Below are 22482 nucleotides of genomic sequence, written 5' to 3'. Positions count from 1 at the left end.
CCGTGCGGGTGTTGAACATTGATCTATTTAGTGAAATACCGATGCTCTTTTTTTTTTCCACACTCTTTTTTTATTCTTTCTTTTTCTTGTTTTTTTTTTAAGCACATTTAGCAACTATTTAAGTTTCCATTCACATAACCCCCTCTATTCTGTTTCAAATGACATAATATTAATATCATAATGACATCGACAAGTGTAAATACTGAGTTTGAACCATGTTCGATAACCATCAATGGAATTGCAATGGAGACTTTATCAACTCCTCAAGAACTGCTTCTGATCGACGATAGTGAACCACAATCCGAAAATGATGATGAACAAGAAGTGAAATATCCTGAAGGTGGATTACGAGCTTATAGTGTAGTCTTTGGTTCATTCATTGGATTAATGGCAACTTTTGGTACATTGAATTCAGTTGGGGCCATTCAAGCATATATCGCTACCCATCAATTATCTGATGTGAAAACATCCACTATATCATGGATATTTTCAATTTATACAGCAATTTCATTTGCAAATTGCATGGTAGTTGGTCCATTATTTGATGTTAAGGGAGCTTTATTACCTATGATGATTGGTACTTTAATGATATCAGGTGGGTTTATGGCAGTAGCCAATTGCACCACCGTGCCACAATTCATATTGGCATTGGCAATATGTGTAGGATTAGGCAATTCATTGAATATAACTCCATTGATTGGTGTCTTGAGTCACTGGTTTAATTTAAAGCGTGGAAGAGCTATTGGAATGGCTACTATTGGTGGATCTGTTGGTGGTATTATTGTTCCTTTGATGTTAAGATCATTGTATACAAAAGTTGGGTTTATTTGGGCAATCAGGATATTGGGGTTTTTCTGTTTAGCTTGTAATGGCATTGCCATATTATTGTGTCGATCGAGAATTTGTCAAGAATCTGATGCTGTAACTGCTAAGAATCAATTATGGACAAATTTGGTGCAAATTAAAGATCAGTTTGAATTTAGTGCTCTTTTGGACCCTAAATATTCCTTTTGTATCATTGGTACTTTTTTCACAGAAATTTCCTTATTATCAATGTTGACGTATTTGGCCACATATGCAATTGCCCAAGGTATGTCGGAATCTCAATCATATATATTGTTGACCGTTTTCAATACTACTGGTGTGTTGGGGAGATTGGTTCCTGGTATCTTATCTGACAAATTCGGTCATTTCAATATTATGATTGCAATGCTTATTGGTTTCACTTTATCCATGTTGATTCTTTGGCTTCCATTTGGATCTAACATTGGTGCTCTTTATGCATTTGCTGCTATTTCTGGATTTTTCAGCTCCTCAATATTAAGTTTAACTCCGGTGTGTTTAGGAAGTATTACGCCGGTACAGAAATTTGGCCAGAGGTATGGATTATTGTATTTTTTTGTTAGTTTGGGCAACTTATTTGGTATCCCAGTGAGTGCTGCCATTATTGGCAATGGTTCTAAACATCTGTACGATATGTTTGCCGTTTATTGTTGTGTATTTGGTGTTGTAGGCACTTGTTGCTGGTTTATCAGTCGATTCTACATAGTTGGATTAAAATTGAATGTAAGAGTATAATATACATCCTATATTACACTATCGTCTTTTTTTAACAGCCCCTTGAGATTTGTTGATACCAGTTGATCTGACTGTAGATTCTGATGGTTCGATAACTTTTTCACCTAATCTTTCCTTAGCAGTTTGTGCTTGGATTTGGTTCAATTCAGCAGCAAATTCGGGGCTAACCACTTGAAGAATGTATGGAGCAGCCATAATTGCAAGACATGCTGTAAATACAATAGTCATATACCTATTCTTGAATATGAATCCAAATGGACTATTCATCAATAAATCACTAAGGCTTCCTCCGTGATACTCATAAAACTCTTTTGTAGCAAGATATTTGATGGGTAATGGGTTCTCATTAAGATTAGTGATGGAAGTTGTATTATATGAATCTTGGCCAATCCCATGTTCGTAAGCAACAATCGATTCGTCATCGACAATTATCTTGAATCTATTTTGTTCGAAACCAAAATCGTATGAGTTGACAAGTAATTCATATTCCCCAGATTCCAAGTTATTAAACTTGAAATTGTATTTGGAATCAACCACTGTTGTAATGGGCGTGAATGAGTTTGAGAAATATAGATCAACGGATATTCTGTTGTTATAATTATCTCCATTGGGAACAATTTTATTCTTGGTGTGGTAAAGTTCATTCACAGATGGGATCCCTTCAATTTTTCCTTTGAATCCAATTGCAGTAGTGAATGTTATACAGATACAAAAAATTGATAAAACTATTAATCTCATTTATTTAATTTTTTGGTTATATTGTTGTTAAAAAGAGCTGTTCTAGGGTTTTTGAAGCAACAGCAGAATCAAATTTTCTGGTGTCTCTTGGGTCTCGGTTCTGGAAATAATTGAGCCGCCAGAAATCAGAAATCTATTTAAACTGGCAAGACTGGCGAGCTTGAAGAGAATTTTTTTTACTTTTTTGATTCTCTTTTTTTTTTTCCTCTTCTTCTTCTCTATTGTACAACGTATGTGTATTATTGTAGGGCAACTATCCTTTAAATTTATATCTACGATTGTTGCTCTCTACAACGCATACCAGAGTAAAATAGAGGAAAACTGCATGATCTTGATAAATGAATTATATGTTATTAGGTTTTGAAGTTTTCAAACATTCAAATGTGTTCTTCGCTTTCCTTGTAAGATGGCGCACGTGACTTTTTTGGTATCACTTGACTCTTTAAAGCTGTGTCAAATAAAAACTCTTGTAATGCACTTTTAAAGTAAATTTTGGTCAAAAGCCGTTACGAAACTCAAATGCTCAGGAATATATAACTAGTTGTTGAAGCAAATTGTTTTCGAAGCAAGATAATTTTTTGGTATGAAATTTTAACCAAATTTCAAAGCAATATATTTTGCAACAATTTGAAGCGAATGTTTCTTCTTTGTAGATTACGGTAATACCTACAAGAAGTGAGCAGTACATAGCTCTTACGTATACGAAACATATTGTTTCCCATTGAATATGTACTCTGGTTGAGAAAAGGGGTTAGTTCAACTATACAGCAGTACTTACCCAAATGGAATTGCTGTTCTTTCTTACAACGTAGATTAAATACTCAAATTCTATTTTTATCTACACAGCCATTAACTTTATTCATTGAACCCCCCTTTTTTTCTATAAAATTTAAATGCTTTTCAATAATCGACTGCGCCGATCCATCATGTCATTCATCCATTCATTCATTCATTCTTAACCTTTCCACGTCAACCAAAAGAGAGAAAAAAAAAGAAATCAACCAAATCAATCTTTTTGTTTGTTTTTTTTTTTTTTGAGAAGCTGACACGCACCAAAAACTATTTAAAAAAAATTATTCCCACCACCAAACATATCACAACAATAAAACACAACAACAACAACAAGCTTTTTTCTTTCTTTCTTTTTCTTCATTAATAAATAGATAAACACATCACATTACCAATGTCCAACTATTTAAACTTAGCAGTATGTTCCAAAAACTCATAGACACTTTTACGTATTCATTTTCATATTTTTTTATATACTAACATAATGGGTTTTATAGCAATTCAGTGGTGTTACAGACAGATTCAATTTGGAACGAATCAAGTCAGACTTCTCCTCAGTTCAATCAACCATTTCAAAACTAAGACCACCACAAGAGTTTTTTGATTTTAGAAGATTATCTAAACCAGCAAACTTTGGGGAAATTCAACAAAGAGTGGGATACAATTTAGGCTACTTTTCTGCCAATTACATCACAATCGTTTTAGCATTGAGTGTATATGCTTTGATTACAAACTTTTTATTATTATTTGTTACTATTTTCGTTCTTGGGGGGATTTATGGTATTAATAAATTGAATGGCGAGGACTTGGTGTTGCCTATTGGAAGATTCAACACTTCACAATTATACACTGGTTTATTGATTGTTGCAGTTCCATTAGGATTTTTGGCTAGTCCTATTTCGACTATGATGTGGTTAATTGGTTCTAGTGGTGTCACTGTTGGTGCTCATGCTGCTTTGATGGAAAAACCAATTGAAACTGTTTTCGAAGAAGAAGTGTAGGTTAGATATAGAGTGTGTTTAAGGTACAAGTTGTGAGAGGGGGGGGGGGAGGCATATACATTTCAATCAAGTCCAAGTATTACTGGTTCTCTTTTTTTTTGTTTGTATTTCAATATATTCTTTTTCTTTTTTGAAAATATTTGTAAAAACCTTCTTTACTAATAAGCTACAATTTTGAAGTATCGTTCTAATGCTAATATTATAAATTTTTTTGTCGTATTAAACACCCATTATAAAGTTATACAGATAGGAAAGGGCACTTGTAACAAATGTAACAAAGTATTGTTAAAAGCAAAATATACCATCGTTGGAAGTTAAATTTCATATTTTCAACATCATCACCCTTTCCAAAATCAATCCTGATAAAACCAATATTTGTATATAAACGTTTGTAATGTGAGCTTAGATACCCAACTTAGTTCTTCTCCAGTGTCTTCTTTTAGCATTGTATCTGATTTTGTTGTCAGTTCTCAATCTGATCCATTGTGGTAATGGTCTGTTTTGCTTTTGAGCCTTGGATAACTTTTGTTTAGTTCTGAATGATTTTTGAGACTATAAGAAATACGTGAGTTAGTATTGATATTCTGATAATTTGTATTGGATTGTCTAGTCCTATTGTATTTGGTTCTACTCTCAAGAATGTTCAGCTAATTCCACTTGTACGATTTGTTATCCAACACATTTGCATTTATCTAACCATAATAATCACCCATGAAAGACTAAAAGACATTGTTATACCACTGTTATTGTACATACAGGCATCTTTAAAGTTACTTGATATTCTGAAGAAAGAAAATCTAGATGGGAAAATTTTTTTGCTTGAAATTTTTTTTTTTTCTGAGAGAATTGCCAGGAGAGAGACAGTATGGTGTTTAGGCACAGGAAATCAGATTTTTCATTAGGAGTTTTAACTATGCGGGAACTAGACACCAAAAACCTCATTATAAATGAGAGGATTACAAAATACTGCGAAAAATAAAAAAAAATTTTCAGAAAGATAATATGCAGGTCATCAGTTGTAAATAATGTGTGTGGTTTCACTTGTGATTAGTGAGGAAAGACAAAAAAAAAAAAATATCAAACGAATTTTCGAAAGTCTTTTTGACGTTTCTTTTATCAACAGACAATTCAACCATGACTAGAACCTCCGTCTTAGCTGATGCTTTAAACGCCATCAACAATGCTGAAAAAACTGGTAAAAGACAAGTCTTAATCAGACCATCCTCCAAAGTCATCATAAAATTCTTGACTGTCATGCAAAAACACGGTTACATTGGTGAATTCGAATACATTGATGATCACAGATCCGGTAAAATTGTTGTTCAATTGAATGGTAGATTAAACAAATGTGGTGTCATCCAACCAAGATTTAACGTTAAAATTAACGACATTGAAAGATGGACCGACAACTTGTTGCCAGCTAGACAATTCGGTTACGTTATCTTGACTACCTCTGCTGGTATCATGGACCACGAAGAAGCTAGAAGAAAGCACGTTTCTGGTAAAATCTTAGGTTTCGTTTACTAGATTACATGTATAAAAAGTATTGTAGCATTTTTAATATATCATTTTGATAACTAATAATTGCCATATGGAATGTAGTTGTTAATGTTAGTATAAACCTACAATTGTGAGACATTTTGAAAAATTGCAAAGTTTAGGGTTATAGCCCTAAAATTGATCTTTACACGTGCGCGCACTATATTGTGCAAGCTTGAAATTAACTTTTTTTTTTTTTCGCTAGTACACCCACCAAAAGCCTGCGAAGAAAGAGTATTGTGCGTATGGGAAAAAAAAACTAATTGGAAAAAAAGTTGAAAACTCTTTCATTGATTTTGGGTTTAATATTATACACATATAAACAGTAATATCAAAGATGTCCACTGGTATGTTCCAACCGAACCAATGAAGTATTACAGCTCATGTAAGTTGAATAGACTGTGAAAGCGAATATTGAAGAGAATACGGAATCAAAGACAAAAGTAGTTATTATTAAAGGAATTATTGAAAGAATTGAACAAGATTGAATGTCATCAACAATTTGGCAAATGTATCAGAGAAATCAGAATCTAGAATAAATAGAGTTCAGGTCATTCTATCAGAATTATTGAAGTAAGAAATATCGAGAAACAACTGCTTATATCAAGAAACCACCACCAAAAAGTCTCATCTCCTACATATATAGATATCCTTCCATTATATTTCAACTTGAATATGATAATCCTTACTTGAGTGTAATACAAGATAATATGAATTGACAGGAATATTTGTATACTAACAATAATACTTTTTTTTAGACCGTTCCCAAGTTTTCGGTGTTGCTAGAATTTTTGCTTCATTCAACGATACCTTCGTCCACGTTACTGATTTATCCGGTAAAGAAACCATTGCCAGAGTCACTGGTGGTATGAAAGTCAAAGCTGACAGAGATGAATCATCTCCATACGCTGCTATGTTGGCTGCTCAAGATGTTGCTGCTAAATGTAAAGAAGTCGGTATTACTGCTGTTCACATTAAATTGAGAGCTACTGGTGGTACCAAGACCAAAACTCCAGGTCCAGGTGGTCAATCTGCTTTAAGAGCTTTAGCCAGATCTGGTTTAAGAATTGGTAGAATTGAAGATGTTACTCCAGTTCCATCTGATTCTACTAGAAGAAAGGGTGGTAGAAGAGGTAGAAGATTATGATTTCGTTTACCATTTACTTTTTATAGTTTTTGGTATTAAGGGGAGGAAATGAAAGAGAGTGTGTGAAATAAAACTATTATCTGTATTCTATTCATTTATTAAAATGCATTGCAATGGTTGTATAAAATTAATATATACATAATGTAAAGAAACAAAAAAAAAAACAACAGAAAATGATGTAAAAAGGATATTCAATATCTGGCGTAAATGTCGGTGTGCATTAGGCGTAGAACATGTCGATGAATGGCCATCCTTAGCACGACTTGTGATGGAGAGAACGCATGAGCTCAATGAAAAAAAAATAATAATATTAATCTAAACATCCTTTCTTTCTCTTTGGACACCATTGATCATCCAATCCAAACTATTCTGAAGTTTTCAAAGTTTAACCAGGTGCTTATAAATGCTTTAGCAAATGTCCCGAGCATCTGTAGGTAATTTTATACGACGTGTCAGACCACTTACAAGACATCAATTACCATCAAGAGTAGTTAGACATCTATCTTACACATCAACTGACGAAGCTGATATAACGAGGATCCATGTTGCTCTAAATCTTTTATACCCTGGAATTGGTGATAAAAAATATCAGTCAACAACTCGAAAAGTATTACAAAGGTTTCCCAAACAAGAGACATCAAACGAGACTCAAATCAACAACCCACCAAATACTTTATCAATTCAAGGGAGCACAGAACTACAAACAGCATACGAAGACTACCAGAATGCCTTATATCAATTTGGGAAACCATATGCTCCAGATAATTGGATAGTACAGCAGAAACAGAGAATATCAGAAGATAAGCTACCTGAAGTGTATATACCCGATTCAACCAAATTTTTCGATGACTTTGATTTTTTATTCCCCATATTTTCCAATAGTGAATTGGTAGATTTATCTATGATCTTTGAAACTGAAGGTTCGAAAAAAGCCGATATTATTCCTTCATTTAATGACTTGATTGAATTGGATAAATTGAAACAGTTTATGAAATTCAACCCTATGCTATTAGCTGGTGATGATCTGTCTTTAAGCACAGTCTATCAAATATTATTTAATCAGCCATATGAAGGTAATGAAATTAGTCAGTATTTGAACCAACTCAGAAAGTTGGGGAAATCGTCATTGGCATATCACCAAATATTGTTTGATTCACCTATTGACAGGTTTGCTCCACGAGCAGTATTGAGAGCTTGTGGATTTCCTAGAATTATTAAACACAAAGACAGACAAAGATTAGTTGAATTGATGTTAGATACTAATAGTATGAATGTACTTTTACAATATTTGGGGGTTATGTCGTTAATAAATGGAGGTCTCTCAAAGAAAAGTATACAAAGTCTCCAACAGTTTGCCTATAGAAAGCAAATTAAAGCAGAAGGGAAAGACAAAATAAATTTCAATATAAAGGCTAGTTTAGAAAAAGCTGCATTTGGTAAAAGAGCTAAACATTTAGAAATAGCTGATCAAACTTTAAATTCAATAATATTATCTTATTCTCAATTAAATGAAAAGGATCCAATGGATATTAAGTACTCGAAGTTGAATGAAAGAAGTAAGATACTATTAGGTTATTTTATACGTCAAGACTATAACATGGGTGCCAAGTTTGTTGGAGTAGATCCTGTTTTTGATAAAGATACCAAGCTTAAAATGGTCAAGTTATTCAACAATTCAGATATAAAATTGCCAATAATTGCCAATAAGACTAGACCCATAGCAAATCCTTATCAGTTAACAACCCCTGTGATTAATAATAATTTGATCAACAGAATACTTTTACTGGATACAGTATGGAGTAAACTTGGACGATCTATTCGAGATAATCAATATGTTGGTGGTATGAAATATACCCATTTTATCAATTTGGCAATTCTAAAACATTTATCGAAGCAATTCAAACCACAACAAGAGATTATGAAAGAAATTTTGACTAGCGAGTCTTTTAAAATATACCTTCAAGATTATTTGCAAGTAGATAATTTTGACAAATTATTCGGATGTATGTCAGAAGCACAGAAATTAACATGGACAAATGATTTGATATTGAAATTAATTAAAATGATTAAACAACTTGATCTTGCATCATTAGAGAGTTTTTTCAAAGAATTTAAATTACAAACATTCAATTATGCCTTTTCTAAAATCAAAGTATCGACCAACAAACTTGATAAATACTTGGAAAAGGTTTCTATTGAAGAAACCGATAAAGAGTTTGCACACAAATTAGGATTGATGTTTCTCAAATATTCATGTGCCAAAGAACATATAGACCGGGAAAAGGATCAATATATTTTTTTAAACCGTTTAATTTTAAGATCAATCACTACATCTCAATTAATTAAAATTGGAATAATTGTTAAAGGGAATAATTTAGGAGAAAATGAAAAGTTTAGTAAGATTTTAATAGATTCTATTGGTATTACAGGAATTGAAAAAAGAGTATCTAAAAAAGCTTTAAATGATCTATCAACATCAGAAAAATTTCTACAAAAACTCCCGCCAATATCCCTTAATCCAAAATCTTTGGAAAATGTTGACGAATCTGAAATTGATCCTAGTCTGATCATACTTCCAAGAATTAATTTCCGTCCATCAGAAAAATTGTATTTGATTAATTATTATATATTTTTAGGGTTTATGAAGAGTTTCTATAAGAATATCGAATTTCCAAAATTGAAGTCAACTTACGAGAATATTTCAAAACAAGCTGAGATAGGAGGAGCATATTTCAATTACTTAATGTTGTATAAATTGGGATCATGTAAATATAACGATATTTGTACCAACAAAATATTCAAAAAAGATGTTTGTTTGGCCACAGGACTTTTACAACCATTTGATGGCCAATATGGTGAAAAATACAAATCCTTAATTGAATATCGATGTCGTAACGAATATTTAGAACTTGTCACTCTTGCCCAGATGTTTAACCAATACATTGGGCTACTTTATTTTAATCATCGAGAGGAACTACACATGTATATAGAAAGATTAATGATACTGCTAAAAAGATTCAAGAAAGATGATTAGTGGAACACATAGAATAGGTTTTTGCTAGTATTGGGAAGGTGCCAATAAAAGTTTCGTGTCTAAAAGATTTACCGAAAACGGCTTTAAAAAATCAAGTTCTTGGTTGATGTCTTGTCAATTGATCTGATATCTTTCTGTTGTTTGTACATAGCTGGCGCGTACTAATACATTCTCGCAATCATTAAGTTAGTAGTGTAAACCTCTCCAAGAATAAGCCAAATAATATAAGTAACTGAGTCAGTTTTTTTTGGTAAATATCAAGGAGGAATAAATTATAGCAATGATAATAATAAATTAACGTAAATACATAAACATGACTTTAAAATGCTTATCAATTACAAACCTTTGATTTCTTTTTGGAACTGGAAGTTGGTTTTGTGTCATGTTACCTATTTAGGTGCAAATTTCCTGAGAACTTAATTTCACCTGTTGGGTTGGTTATGTGCAGCCCTTGCAATAATAGAACAACGATAAAAAGTATATTGATAAGAAGGAATGATATGTGTGTGACCAGATAAGTATTCTAACCACCACCACCACCACCTCCTCTTTTTATTTTGCCTTTCCTTGTTTCATGCTCCTTGTTATTTTTGCTAAATTCGAATACATTTTCCTGATTTCTTGTTTTTGATTATTGATAACACCAACATCCTCCTCATTTGCAACTAAATATAAATATACATTCAAATACTAGTTTATATATTGCAAGAAAATGTATTTCCACAACCATATATATACATCAAACAATGATTGAAGCTGGCTTCGTATTATTATTTCTTGGGGTTTCATTCCTATTATTATCCTATAAGCAATTGAATGCAATTTTTTATAGAGCATTCAAGGCCACAACTAAAAAACAACCAGTTATTGATGCTGAAAAAAAAGTTGCTTCTTCTTCTTCTTCTGGGTATGGATCAAATGAACCATTACCTGATCCAACTCCATTGATGATTACTCCTGAAGAAGTTTCAAATTATGATGATAGACCATGGAGACCATTTAGATGGCCTTATCATCAAACTATGTCCATTTTCAAATTAGATATTAATCATTGGTTGGACATGGACAAATACTACATGCATTATATTAAAGAAAAGGAAAGAATTAGACATAAATATGGTAAGCAAAACTTTGATATGTTACCTGAAGGTTATGATGGTTGTTTTGAATTGATGGAAACGGTTACAAATCATTTGATTGCAAGATATCCTTTGTTATTTACAGTTTTGAAAAATGGTAATTATGAAAAAGGTAAAGCTGGCGACGGTAAGATTATTCGTAATGAAATCACTAAAGAAATATTAGATATGACTTTGCCGTTAAAAGAATCACCTTTAGTTTATGTTTCTAAATTGGCCAAAGAAGATTTCTATGTTGTGAAAAAGAATCCTAACGATGGATTACATTATCTTGTTGGTGCTGCAGTTCCCTTCCCTGGTGGATCTTTTGGCATTGATGAGAAAATTGGTCATCATATCGATACTATACATGCAGATGTGCCATATTATAAAGAGAAATTGAAAAAATCAATGGAGAGATGGTTTGATAGAATGAAATCAAATGATCCAGTAGAAAGAGCAAGTTGGTATATTACATGGGATGTCAAATTAAAAGTAAATAACATTTATCAACGTCCAGAATTTAAACCAAATTTAGAAGCAGAAATGAAATCTACTGATCCTAAGGAATTTAATGTTCGTGTTGAAAGACAAACTTTAAGAAGATTGCCTAAATCAAATGTTATTATTTTCACTAATCATCCAGTTTTTTATTCTATTGAAGAAATGAAAGATGAACCAATGATCCCATCACTTTTGAAAAAAATATTGTATGAAGGTCCAGAAGATATTTTAAAATATAAAAATTTTCCATTTATTAGAGATCATCTTGCTGAATATCTTGATAAATTAATTGCTAGACAATATAAACTTGGGATTATTAATGATGAAACACCATTGAAAACTCAGCCCACCTATCCATTTGCTTATTGGAGCAAAACTAACTTTGATTACGTCAATGGGTGGAGTAATCCAAGTCCTTCTTATGACAAGAAAAACATGAAAACGGATACGTTGAAAAATGTGAAACTAGCTGATAATGAGTGAGTTTGAAAAAAAAAGTATGCTTAGGTTTAGCGATCTCTTATCATTATTATCTAAATAAAGAATAAACTATATTTAAGTTCTAAAACGAGTAAGAAAAAGCCTTGTGTTAGTTACTCTGTGATTTTTAAAGTATAATTTATCAGTAGGGATATCAAGGGGCTAATTGTTTGGTAACAGAAATGCAAGCTGAATAGATAGACATCACCTTTCGAATGGAAACATCCTCTCTTGTAACTGTAAGTAGTATTCAACCCTCCAATTGATGCACAAAAGTTCTCATAAATAGCACATACCAAATCCATTGTTATGCCAGTAATTTAACTAATACGCAATTTTTGTCATTACAACGCCGATTAAAGCATCATCATCATCTAGGATTCCACCTTATGTGTTATTGCTATGTAATTTTCCACATTACATCATCGTCATCATGGTCAATTTTCCAACCCTTTTTCTCCTTGAAAAGTTGAATGAAAGTAAATTATACCGTTTGTAATAGTTGCACCAAGTTACATAAGTACCAAGCTTCATGCGTTTTATCATTGTTGGTCAATACTTAAATTGTCTAGTGGCTTTTGTTCACTCTGATATATAAAAGTTAAGTTAAGTTGAAGGGGGGAAGGGCGGGAGTTCTGTCCTTTCGTGTAAAAAGAGAGATTTAGAGTTATAATAATAATAATAGGAGTAAAATGATATTGGTTGTAAAAATAGATAAATGTTCTACCTATTCCTTTTTCTCCTTTTTTTGTTTAATTCAATTCAATTCTTTTGCTTTTGCTTTTCATCAAGACTGGTCAATAGCAAAGATTGTATATGTCCATATATCTTATGGGGGGATTTTTATCAGTTGGTTTATATAATCTTCAAATTCATTTGAGTGTATTGTATTTGTTGCACGACTGGCATTGAGGTTTGAATTTTTGTGGATTGAAGTTAGAACGACTAAAATTATTATTATTGGTTGATTCATTGATTGATTTTGGTGTGAAGGTTCCACGTCGTCTCTGCGGTCCATCGCCCCACTTAAGGATTGATTCATTCTTTCGCTCCCTTCTACTTGGCTCCCCATTTCTCCCTCCTTTAGTTTTACACCAAGATTTTCGAATACAACCTGTCCTACAATACATACACACATACTAATAAGAAAGTTGAAGTATAATCTATAAGCCTGTTAACAATTCAAAAGAATTAGAAAGAACAAACCGAGACAACGTTATTTAATTTTAGAGAATATTCAGGAACACAATAAACTGTACACACACTAAAAAAAAAATAGAGAGAAAATTTACCACATCACTAACAACAACAACAATAACAACGAGAGAGAGAGAGACAAAAAAAAAAATAGAATCGATTATTTCCATTCAAACACATTTTTTGAGAAAATTTTGATTTGAAACAACTGTTTATTTGTTTTTGTTTGTTTTTTACGTGTCTCCTCTCTGGCAGCTGTACCATTTCTTAACACGCTTTCTCCTTTCTTAACTTAAGTTGAAACAACAACGAAATAACCAAATAAGGGGATCTAGAAAAGAAAAAGAGAAAAATGTCGGACCTAAATAATAATAATGAAGATAGATTTTCATTTGAAGAATCACCCATCAGAAATTACCCTACTTCTCCATCACCAAATCCTACAGAGGATATCAACCGAGTATTGTCGAGCGAATTCCAAAAGAGGAATACATTTACTGCTACTCAATCTTCTAACTTTGATTCAGATCCAGATTCTCCTCAAGCCAACACTCATTCAAATCATACTTCTCCAATTTCTCAACAATTAATTAACCATATTGATATGGATAGAGAAAGTATATATTCTTTTGATTCAGTAAGCACCAGTGGAAGACTATTAGATAGATTAGGTCTTGAAGATGACGACGATGACAATGAAGATACTGAACGTTTTGAAAGTGATAGTGATACTTACACTTTAACCGATAAACGAGAAAGTATGGCATCTATTCAGACTACGGGAAGATTATTAGATAGACTAGAATTAGACCATCGCCACAAGTCAATACAACAACCGAAACAATCAAATAAGATTTTACCTATTCAACCAGTGAACAATTTAGCTGATATACGTGGATTGAAAAACCAACAAAATACCCAAAGCAGCATATCACGACGAGATCAATCACAACCACAACTACGATCAGTGGTATCACAAAGACATCCTCCAGGGAAACATCATCTTCAACGAATAGATGAAGCACCTAATCTAATGCAATCAGTGCAAAGACCAATACAAAAAAGTGAAAGTGGTCCTATTCAAACCCCACAACAAGCACCAGCTCATTTAAAACATGTCCCAATGAATCTAGTTTTCAGAAATACTAATAATTCAACTGAGACTATTAAATCAGACATGGCATCATTAAAGAAATTGGATACTCGTAAATCTGTTGTTCCAGAAATAAGATATCTTGATTCAAATGAAGACGTACCACCACCACCCCTCCCTTCAATAACTCCAACAAGTGCAACATCGAAAAATTCTTTTACAGCATCACCAGCACATTCCTCTGAATCACTTGGACGATCATCTTTAGAACAATCACCTACTTTGTCACCCACTATGCAGCCATCATCACTGGGCAATGGTTTGGAATCTAATGGACATCATGGGTTTTCCAATCTAAATGATGATAATACGGCCATGAGATCAAATTCGATGAAACCTATCCAGAAATCAAACTCGATGAAACCAATGAATAATAAACCTTCAATGGTGACAAGAACTCCATCAGCACCTTCATTAAGAAACAATACAGAAACAAATGATGTGTTTGATCAGGCACAAACTGATTCTCAACTTAGATCTCGATCTGATAGCACCAACAGCAACACCTTGAATAATCATCTGAATGATTCGATTGATTCCGGATCAACAATTTTTAGTGCTCGTAGCGTGAACAGTTTATCAAATAAAGATAATGGTGGTAGTCCTAATGCTGAATCACGTACGAATTATGCTATGGAATTGAGAGGCTTAGGTAATCATCGAGAGGCATCATATCAATTACAAATTGCTGCTAATGAACCATATAATTATCCACGAGCCATGTTTTTATATGCTATGGCACTTAAATTTGGTCAAGGAGTCAAACAAAATTATCGTCATTCAATAAAATGGTTAACTAAATGTATATTATTGAGTTCCCTGCATATTAATCTGACGAATATTTCATTAGTTATTGAAAAATTGAATGCATTAACGATAGAAGATTTAATTAAATTAATTATGAAAAATTTGACTAATACTGTGGATAAAGATCCTCATAAGAATGGCCAAGATCCGTTAATTTTATACCCTATTTTCAAAGCTTTAACAAAGAATCAAATAGTTAAAGTGATTAATATATCGAAAATTAAGGGGGATGTAGTAGCTGCTAGTTATCATGAATTAGGTAATTATTTAATTAATGGATGGGGGGTGGCCCATAAAGATGAAACTAATGGGATTAATTGTCTTTCCAAAGCTGGGTCAATGGGGTATATTGATTCAATGGTTCAATTGGGAGAAATTTGGTGTAATAAAACGAAAAATCGGAAAAAAGATTTAACTAAAGCTGCTGGTTGGTTAAGATTAAGTGAAATATTTGGAGTTAAATCAATTGGGAATAGTTGGATTTATAAAGATAAGTATATGAATTGAATAAAGAGTGCATTCTATGTTATATATATATATATATATATATGACTATAAAGATGAAAATTATTTTCTGATCTAGATGTTAGGTTTCTATACATTTTATTGTTGACCACTTTGTAGAATGTAATTAATTTTCTTTGATCCTTTAACTTTATTATAAATATCAATAAATTCATTAATTATATTATATAAAAACCCTGCTAATTCGTTTAAATTAGTATAATTACCAAATGGTAAATAATAGATTTGTGAATTAGGTTTAATATTTTCATCAAATTTCATTAAATTATAAGTCAATTGTACTGTTTGTAAATTTAATTTTTTTTTATTCCAAGTCATGGGGAATCTTATTCGGATTATATGATTTAAATAACTTGGATTTGAATTCATGAAAAATTCCATAATTTTTAAATTATTGTTTATTGATAATTGTTGTAATTCAATAATTTTTAAATTTAAATCTAAATTTTTTTTATCAATATACAGTTGAATAACTGAAGTTAATATTCCATTGATTCGTTTCATAATTAATGCTCGTGTTTGAAACATTATGCAATTTAAAATTGTACAAAAATCATTGAAAATCTTGTCATTAGGATAATGCTGTTGTTGTTGTTTTAAATAAGTATCGATTTTATTAATAAAATTTTCAATATCTTGATCTAATAATTTCCATGATCTTTCACTTGGTAAAACTCCCGATATGATTTTACTTCGTTCATCAAAATCATTGGATACCATTCGTAATAAAAATGCATCAACTTGTATGATCATTGATAATACTAAATCATCGGTTCCACTAAGAGTGGCGGCGGTGGTATTGATACATTCATTTGATTTTTGTTGTGCTATTTTAGATAATTGAAACCATTGTAATTTTTTATCTTGTAAATCTAATTTAATATCTTCACGTTGTGATCTACTTAAATTTGCAAATGGTTTTTGGGAATTTGTAGGGGTAATAAATTTGTTTATATCAATTCTTTTAAATGAATATGATTGTGGTTCTTCTGAGGATTGAGTAGATTCTTTTTTCATTATATCTTCAGTTAATTTTTGTAATTGACGTTTCATTGTCTCATCAGAAATTGTGATCTCTCGAGATAAACCATTATTAGTGGATTTAGCATTAGGATTAGTAGTTGCAGTTGGTTTTTGCAATTCTTGTTGTTTCAATTTCTGTTCTAAATACTTTAATTTATTATCCCTTTCAGTTATGGCTGCCTGTAAGTCGTTCACAAGTTTCACTTGATCGGAGAGTTGTTGTACCCGCAATTCTTGTTTTTTCAATAGTGACTCCCTTGTTTCAATTAATTGCTTCATTAAAGAGTTACGTTTATCCGTCATCTCTGGAAATTCTAGTCGAATCTTCTCTGGATTCCTAAGTAACTCCTGTAGTTCGCCTTCTTTACCTCCTTCTTCTACATCACTATCATCATTACTACCTTCATCATTAATATAATCTTTTGTGGAACTGATTTTAAAGCCAGTTAATTGCAGAGGACTAGTTGTTTTATTGAAATATTTCTTATACTTCATTTTATTATTAACTGTCATTCGTAGTATGAATCTTGGCTTATTTGGATCATTAGATTTATCAATCCATTTGAATGTCCCCACTTTGGTTTGAAGATTGAAAAATGATGGTGACGAACCATTTGTTGGCTTCGAACTATTACTAGTAGTATGTCCATTGTTAACTGGAGTTGTTGAAAGTGATGGTGGGGCATTTACCTTCTTGATTGAACTGTAATCATGATTAAGATTTCGAAACATCAAAGGTAAAGTTGGAGAAAGCATCGATAAGGGCATATCATCAATTTTCCTATCTTCTTTTTGTTTAGGTCCATTTGAAATTTTGGGTTCATCTGTGAATCGACGATGTTTAAGTTGCCGTATTGGGACATCGTCATCAGAACTATTATTATCACTGTCAACATCATTGATCATTCGTTTACTTTGCATTGGATATGTTGGTTTAGGTGCTGATAATTTTTTAGCGTTATCATTATGGGGAAAGTCATTGATTTTAGTAATGGCTATTTCATCTTTGTCAAGTTCTGTCGAAATATCACCAAATGAATCAGGTAGTGTTGGTGATAATAATGGAGGCAATTCTCCTATGCTATTATATTGAGAAATCATATTGTCCAAATTCCACGATGAATTGTTGCCATTGTTGGATGTTTGATTTGGGTTATGTCGTTTGGAGTTGGCATGAGGTTGCTGCTGTTGTTGTGCCGTTGTTGATGCAGGTGATTCTAAAGTTTTAGTTGTGTTTGAGTTTAAATTCGGAGTATTTGGTTTTGAATTATTTATATAGGGACTTGAGGATTGTAATCTTTTTGTAGTATTATAAGAATTGGAGTTACTATTGGAGTTGGGTTTTTTATGCCGTGGTCCCGTAGGTGGAGGCGTATTATTATTACTGGTGAATATGGATGATCTCATTTGAAACAATAATGAACAGGACTAATACAAATTCAAAGAATGGAAAAATGTGTGTAATTAGTTTAATATAGTGGATAATAATAAAGATTCTGTGATAATTTGGTAGTAGTAAATAATACTATATAAGAATTGGGAATTAAAGTTAAAGGAAGGAAGGAAGGAAGAAAGAAAGAGTAAATAGAAGATTTTTAGTCTATCTATGGAGTGTATGTGTATATTAAACTAACAATGAAAAAGAAAGGGAAAAAAAAAAAAAAATCTTTACTCAGCACCAAACAAAATTAAAGATGCGAATGAAAATATTGGCCTCCCCCCACCTCCTCCGCTCGTTCCTCGCTCCATCGACCCCACACCGACAGAAACCTGAAACAATTCATCAAAACATGTAGACAGTTGCAACATTGATAAATTAATTCCATCGCAACATCAATGCGATTAATTGGGGTTTAGAATGGATTATTATATAACCAAACTTTGGCGAATTTTTGACTGGTTCAATTGTGAACCCACCGTATATTTGCAATGGATGCAAAAACATAATTTGTTGCTCTCAAGATTCATTCTAAACCTACATGATACATCTACAGACCTTGTCTCGTAGAAACTCACTCCTTCCAAAAACGGTTGTAACACCAAAACCGTGTATCAAGCTACTTTACCAAAGTTGTACATAGTTTTCCCCAAACTTACATAAAATTAAACACGCACACCCACAACTCAATTTAAGCCAATAATAGGATTTAACTCTTATTTGTTGACATATATATATATACCACATTATACAGTGTATAAACACGTTTGAAGTTCAATTATATTCAAATCCATCAAATGTCTAACACAATGATAGTCTTGGTGGTGTGTGTAAAATATAACAAAAGAAAATATTGTTTCTTTTTCTTGTCTTCACCATAAAAAAAAAAAAAAAGAAACACACACAAGAAGGAAAGGGATTTCTTCTTAGAGTTTTCCAACATCATCATCATATACTTTGTTATTTGTATATACATATACATTTATTAATACAATAATTACTTTTTGAAAGATTTTTTTTTTTTTTTATTGTCTGAATTTAAAATTATCGTTAAAACTAGGATATCACAAAGAGATGAGTGGACATGACAATCTGGGAAATTCATCTAGAGGAAAGGGTGGTTCAAGAGGTAGAGGCGGTAGCAAAGGTGGTTCTAGGGGTGGTAGAGGTGGGGCAATGAATGGATCAGCAAATGGGAAACCAAATGGGGATACATCGTCTGATAACAAAAAGGGACAGGCCAAAGGTAAGGGCAAGGGCAAGGGGAAAGTTACTAAAGGTAAACAACCAAAAGAAAATGGTCCCAATGCAAACCTTATTCCTCTTGGTACACCAAGGCTAAGAGAACAAAATGATGACGAAGGGCAGAATGAGTCATATGCTCAAACTAACCAGAGTCAACCAAATGACCAAAAAGAATCAAGTTATGATAGTAATATGTTTCATAATGAAAAATATGATCCCAATGAAGAAGCATATGTCCCTTCTAGATCGACGCCAAAACCACCTCATGCAGCATTCAATAATGTAAACAATTTTGCAACGTCACCAATGGTTAACAATATTAATTCAAACCAAAACATGGTTGGTAACAACCAATACAACTCTGTTAATAACAACAGTGCATATACTAACGATATTCAAGTAGGAATAGCCCCAGTTGCTGCCTCCCCTAGTACTACCGGAACGCCAGTGCCACCAGCACCAGCACCAGCACCAATGCCAACATCAATACCCACACCGGTTGATGCACCAATTATTATGAATCCTGACCCTAATTGGCCAGCATCATTGAATAAATTTTATATTGATTCAATGGCCAGAATTGGGAATTTGAAACAATCGAAACAACTTAGTGGGAAACAACAGTTGGCCAATATAATTGAAATGGCACTGAGTCAAAATTTAACCGATAATAATGATTGGGCGAATCAACGTGTTCCTATTTTAAATGGAGGAGGGAAGTTGGAGTTGGAAATGTTCCGTGCTAAAAATAAATCAAGGAAATCACAATCTACTAACGAATCAAAAGAAAAATCACTGGCCACCAATAATTCCTTTTACATTGACGTGAATGGAGATGGGCCTTATGATCCTACCAGCAAACCTGCCACAAGTAAAATACTTCAAGGTAACAATAACAACGACAACAATGTTAACAAAAACAAAAAGAAGAATACCAATAATAAGTTTAAGGGAGATAACAAAAAATCCAAGGACACAGGGAACAATCCTCAACAGAATGGGAATAAAAAACGACATTTACAGGAAGAGTATAATTCTGAAGCACGAAAGAGAGCTCGTGCGGAAAGATTTGCTCAGATTACTGAATTTAAACCGTTATCTACATATTATGAACAACGACGCAAGGATTCTGGTGCAGTAGTGGGGACAAGTGATCGATTAGAAAAAAATTACTTTCGTTTGACTTCTGCACCGAATCCAGCTGAAGTTCGATCACCTAAAGTTTTACACAACAGTTTGAAGTATGTTATTAGTAAATATAATACCACTAATGATTATTCATATATTATTGATCAATTGAAATCAATTAGACAAGATTTAACTGTGCAACATATAAAAGATGATTTCACAATTCATGTTTATGAGAAGAATGCTCGTATATCGATAAAACATGATGATTTGGGAGAATTCAATCAATGTCAAGGACAATTAAAACCATTATATCATCGTCATAGAATAAACAATGAAAAGTATAAAGATAGATTTATGCATCGTGAGGTTGAAATGATGACCTATTCATTCATATATATGATTGTGACTAGGAATCAAAGTGAAATTAATCGATTCAGATTACAATTTTTGAAATACAAATATTTTAGAAAGTATGATTATGAAAAGCCATTTTTCAGATTGATGGATGCATTGTTTAAATCTTATTTGCGTATTTTACAAGGAGACTTTGAAATATTTTTCAGTGATCTTGAAAAGTTTGAACATATTAAAGAAATTGAATTGGCCTTTAATTTCATAAGAATGCATTTATTAAATAAAGCTAGATTGGAAGCATTATATCAAATTGTCCAAAGTTATCGTAAATTTCCTGTCTTTATGGTGTCAACCAAATTAAGATTTCCTGACCCTCAAACATGTCTTAATTATTTGGTTGAACTTGGATTAAAAGATTGTTTGATTAACGGAAATCGGGAAATTGATATACCAAAGACAATGGTGACAATGCATGAATTGATGGCAAAACATCACAAGGTCGATATCAAGGGACAAATATAGAAGAATGATGGTCAGCTTTTTAAAAGCTCATTGTTCTTTTACATTTTCTTTTTGACCAGCTTTAACTTTCTCTTATAAATTCAAGTATGTATAACAATGTGATTTACATTTCTTTAAACACATAAATATATACTACATAACTTATACTTTGTCATAAATAAACTAGTAAGTGAGCTCCATTTCTCTCAAATTCACAATCTTAACCTTTCCTCCTTTAATCATTCAAAAGAAGGACCAATCGCCATAATTGCAAAATTATTCTTATTTGCTTCATCAGCATTATCTATATAGAATTGAATTTTTTCAATTAATAATGGATCATTAATAATACTACTATTATTGTCATTATTTGATTCACCCAAATCAATTGGTCCAGTTCTTCTACCATCCAATTCATATAAATGACCATTTTTGGGACTTTTAATAAATGAAATAAAATGTAAATCAACTGATTCATTAATATCAGGAGCTATAGTATCACCTTTTTCACCAAAATTTTCATCTAATTTAATATCTTTTTCTAAATTTTCAATAATTAATGCTCGATCATTAATAGAAAATTTGGATAAATTTTTCAAATCATTTAATAATTGAGATAATTTAGAATTAGAAATAATTAAATCTTGAGGTAGATTAGTTAAAATATGTAATAAAGCATATAATCCACATCCATTACCAATTGTTTGTTTAAACCATTCAATTTCATTATTATTATCATATTTTGGTACATTTTGTTGGGAGGAGTTATTGTCTTGTTGTTGACGATATTTTTCATAATTGGGACTTAAGGGGAATAATAATATAATGGCATATATTGGTGTGGGTAACATTGCTAATAAATCAGGTTCAGTTAAAGAATAAACATCATGAAATTGTAATAATGGTGATAATCCTAATTGATAAGCTAATTCAGTAAATAAAGTTGGGTTTGATTCTAATGGAATCACTCTTTTAGAATCACCTTTAGTCATATTTGAAAACAATGGACTCTTAAAAACTGGAAAAGTAAATCACAGTGGTTAATGGGTGGATTGTTAATATTGTCCCTGGTTTTTTTCGCCACATTGATCAATAAATTGTATCCGCCGCACGACCATCCAGATGTGTACGATGTTCCATTGAAAAAATCAGCACTACCTCTTTGTAAGAATCTAATAAC

The 22482-nt window shown here is 32.1% G+C and overlaps 12 protein-coding genes across 12 annotated transcripts; 8 read left to right on the top strand and 4 right to left on the bottom strand. All coding sequences in view use genetic code 12, as the record gives it.

Moving 5' to 3' along the window:
• Positions 1-180: 180 nt before the first annotated feature.
• Positions 181-1578, top strand: CD36_06090 (transporter, putative; the record flags this gene model as incomplete). Its single annotated transcript, XM_002417224.1, has 1 exon — positions 181-1578. One exon carries the CDS (start codon positions 181-183, stop codon positions 1576-1578), a length of 1398 nt encoding a protein of 465 aa, XP_002417269.1.
• An 18-nt stretch (positions 1579-1596) lies between these two features.
• Positions 1597-2316, bottom strand: CD36_06080 (conserved hypothetical protein; the record flags this gene model as incomplete). The annotated part of the gene is made up of 1 exon (XM_002417223.1): positions 1597-2316. One exon carries the CDS (start codon positions 2314-2316, stop codon positions 1597-1599), a length of 720 nt encoding a protein of 239 aa, XP_002417268.1.
• Positions 2317-3499: 1183 nt separating this feature from the next.
• On the top strand, positions 3500-4106 carry CD36_06070 (prenylated Rab acceptor 1, putative; the record flags this gene model as incomplete). Its single annotated transcript, XM_002417222.1, has 2 exons — positions 3500-3523; positions 3603-4106. 2 exons carry the CDS (start codon positions 3500-3502, stop codon positions 4104-4106), a joined length of 528 nt encoding a protein of 175 aa, XP_002417267.1.
• Positions 4107-4508: 402 nt separating this feature from the next.
• Positions 4509-4868, bottom strand: CD36_06060 (60S ribosomal protein L39; the record flags this gene model as incomplete). Its single annotated transcript, XM_002417221.1, has 2 exons — positions 4509-4658; positions 4863-4868. The coding sequence occupies 2 exons, from the start codon at positions 4866-4868 to the stop codon at positions 4509-4511; spliced, it is 156 nt and encodes a 51-aa protein (XP_002417266.1).
• Positions 4869-5240: 372 nt separating this feature from the next.
• On the top strand, positions 5241-5633 carry CD36_06050 (40S ribosomal protein S22; the record flags this gene model as incomplete). Its single annotated transcript, XM_002417220.1, has 1 exon — positions 5241-5633. One exon carries the CDS (start codon positions 5241-5243, stop codon positions 5631-5633), a length of 393 nt encoding a protein of 130 aa, XP_002417265.1.
• A 378-nt stretch (positions 5634-6011) lies between these two features.
• Positions 6012-6792, top strand: CD36_06040 (40S ribosomal protein S14; the record flags this gene model as incomplete). Its single annotated transcript, XM_002417219.1, has 2 exons — positions 6012-6030; positions 6404-6792. 2 exons carry the CDS (start codon positions 6012-6014, stop codon positions 6790-6792), a joined length of 408 nt encoding a protein of 135 aa, XP_002417264.1.
• Positions 6793-7207: 415 nt separating this feature from the next.
• On the top strand, positions 7208-9826 carry CD36_06030 (conserved hypothetical protein; the record flags this gene model as incomplete). Its single annotated transcript, XM_002417218.1, has 1 exon — positions 7208-9826. One exon carries the CDS (start codon positions 7208-7210, stop codon positions 9824-9826), a length of 2619 nt encoding a protein of 872 aa, XP_002417263.1.
• Positions 9827-10572: 746 nt separating this feature from the next.
• Positions 10573-11931, top strand: CD36_06020 (HRQ family protein, putative; the record flags this gene model as incomplete). The annotated part of the gene is made up of 1 exon (XM_002417217.1): positions 10573-11931. The coding sequence occupies one exon, from the start codon at positions 10573-10575 to the stop codon at positions 11929-11931; it is 1359 nt and encodes a 452-aa protein (XP_002417262.1).
• Positions 11932-13477: 1546 nt separating this feature from the next.
• On the top strand, positions 13478-15592 carry CD36_06000 (conserved hypothetical protein; the record flags this gene model as incomplete). Its single annotated transcript, XM_002417216.1, has 1 exon — positions 13478-15592. The coding sequence occupies one exon, from the start codon at positions 13478-13480 to the stop codon at positions 15590-15592; it is 2115 nt and encodes a 704-aa protein (XP_002417261.1).
• A 96-nt stretch (positions 15593-15688) lies between these two features.
• Positions 15689-18040, bottom strand: CD36_05990 (conserved hypothetical protein; the record flags this gene model as incomplete). Its single annotated transcript, XM_002417215.1, has 1 exon — positions 15689-18040. One exon carries the CDS (start codon positions 18038-18040, stop codon positions 15689-15691), a length of 2352 nt encoding a protein of 783 aa, XP_002417260.1.
• Positions 18041-19145: 1105 nt separating this feature from the next.
• CD36_05980 (conserved hypothetical protein) lies at positions 19146-21323 on the top strand (the record flags this gene model as incomplete). Its single annotated transcript, XM_002417214.1, has 1 exon — positions 19146-21323. One exon carries the CDS (start codon positions 19146-19148, stop codon positions 21321-21323), a length of 2178 nt encoding a protein of 725 aa, XP_002417259.1.
• Positions 21324-21541: 218 nt separating this feature from the next.
• CD36_05970 (ubiquitin carboxyl-terminal hydrolase 1, putative) lies at positions 21542-22294 on the bottom strand (the record flags this gene model as incomplete). The annotated part of the gene is made up of 1 exon (XM_002417213.1): positions 21542-22294. The coding sequence occupies one exon, from the start codon at positions 22292-22294 to the stop codon at positions 21542-21544; it is 753 nt and encodes a 250-aa protein (XP_002417258.1).
• Positions 22295-22482: the final 188 nt, after the last annotated feature.

The sequence above is a fragment of the Candida dubliniensis genome, chromosome 1, assembly GCF_000026945.1.
Source record: "Candida dubliniensis CD36 chromosome 1, complete sequence".
Classification (NCBI taxonomy): domain Eukaryota; kingdom Fungi; phylum Ascomycota; class Pichiomycetes; order Serinales; family Debaryomycetaceae; genus Candida; species Candida dubliniensis.
This window is presented reverse-complemented; position numbering and strand designations above follow the sequence as displayed.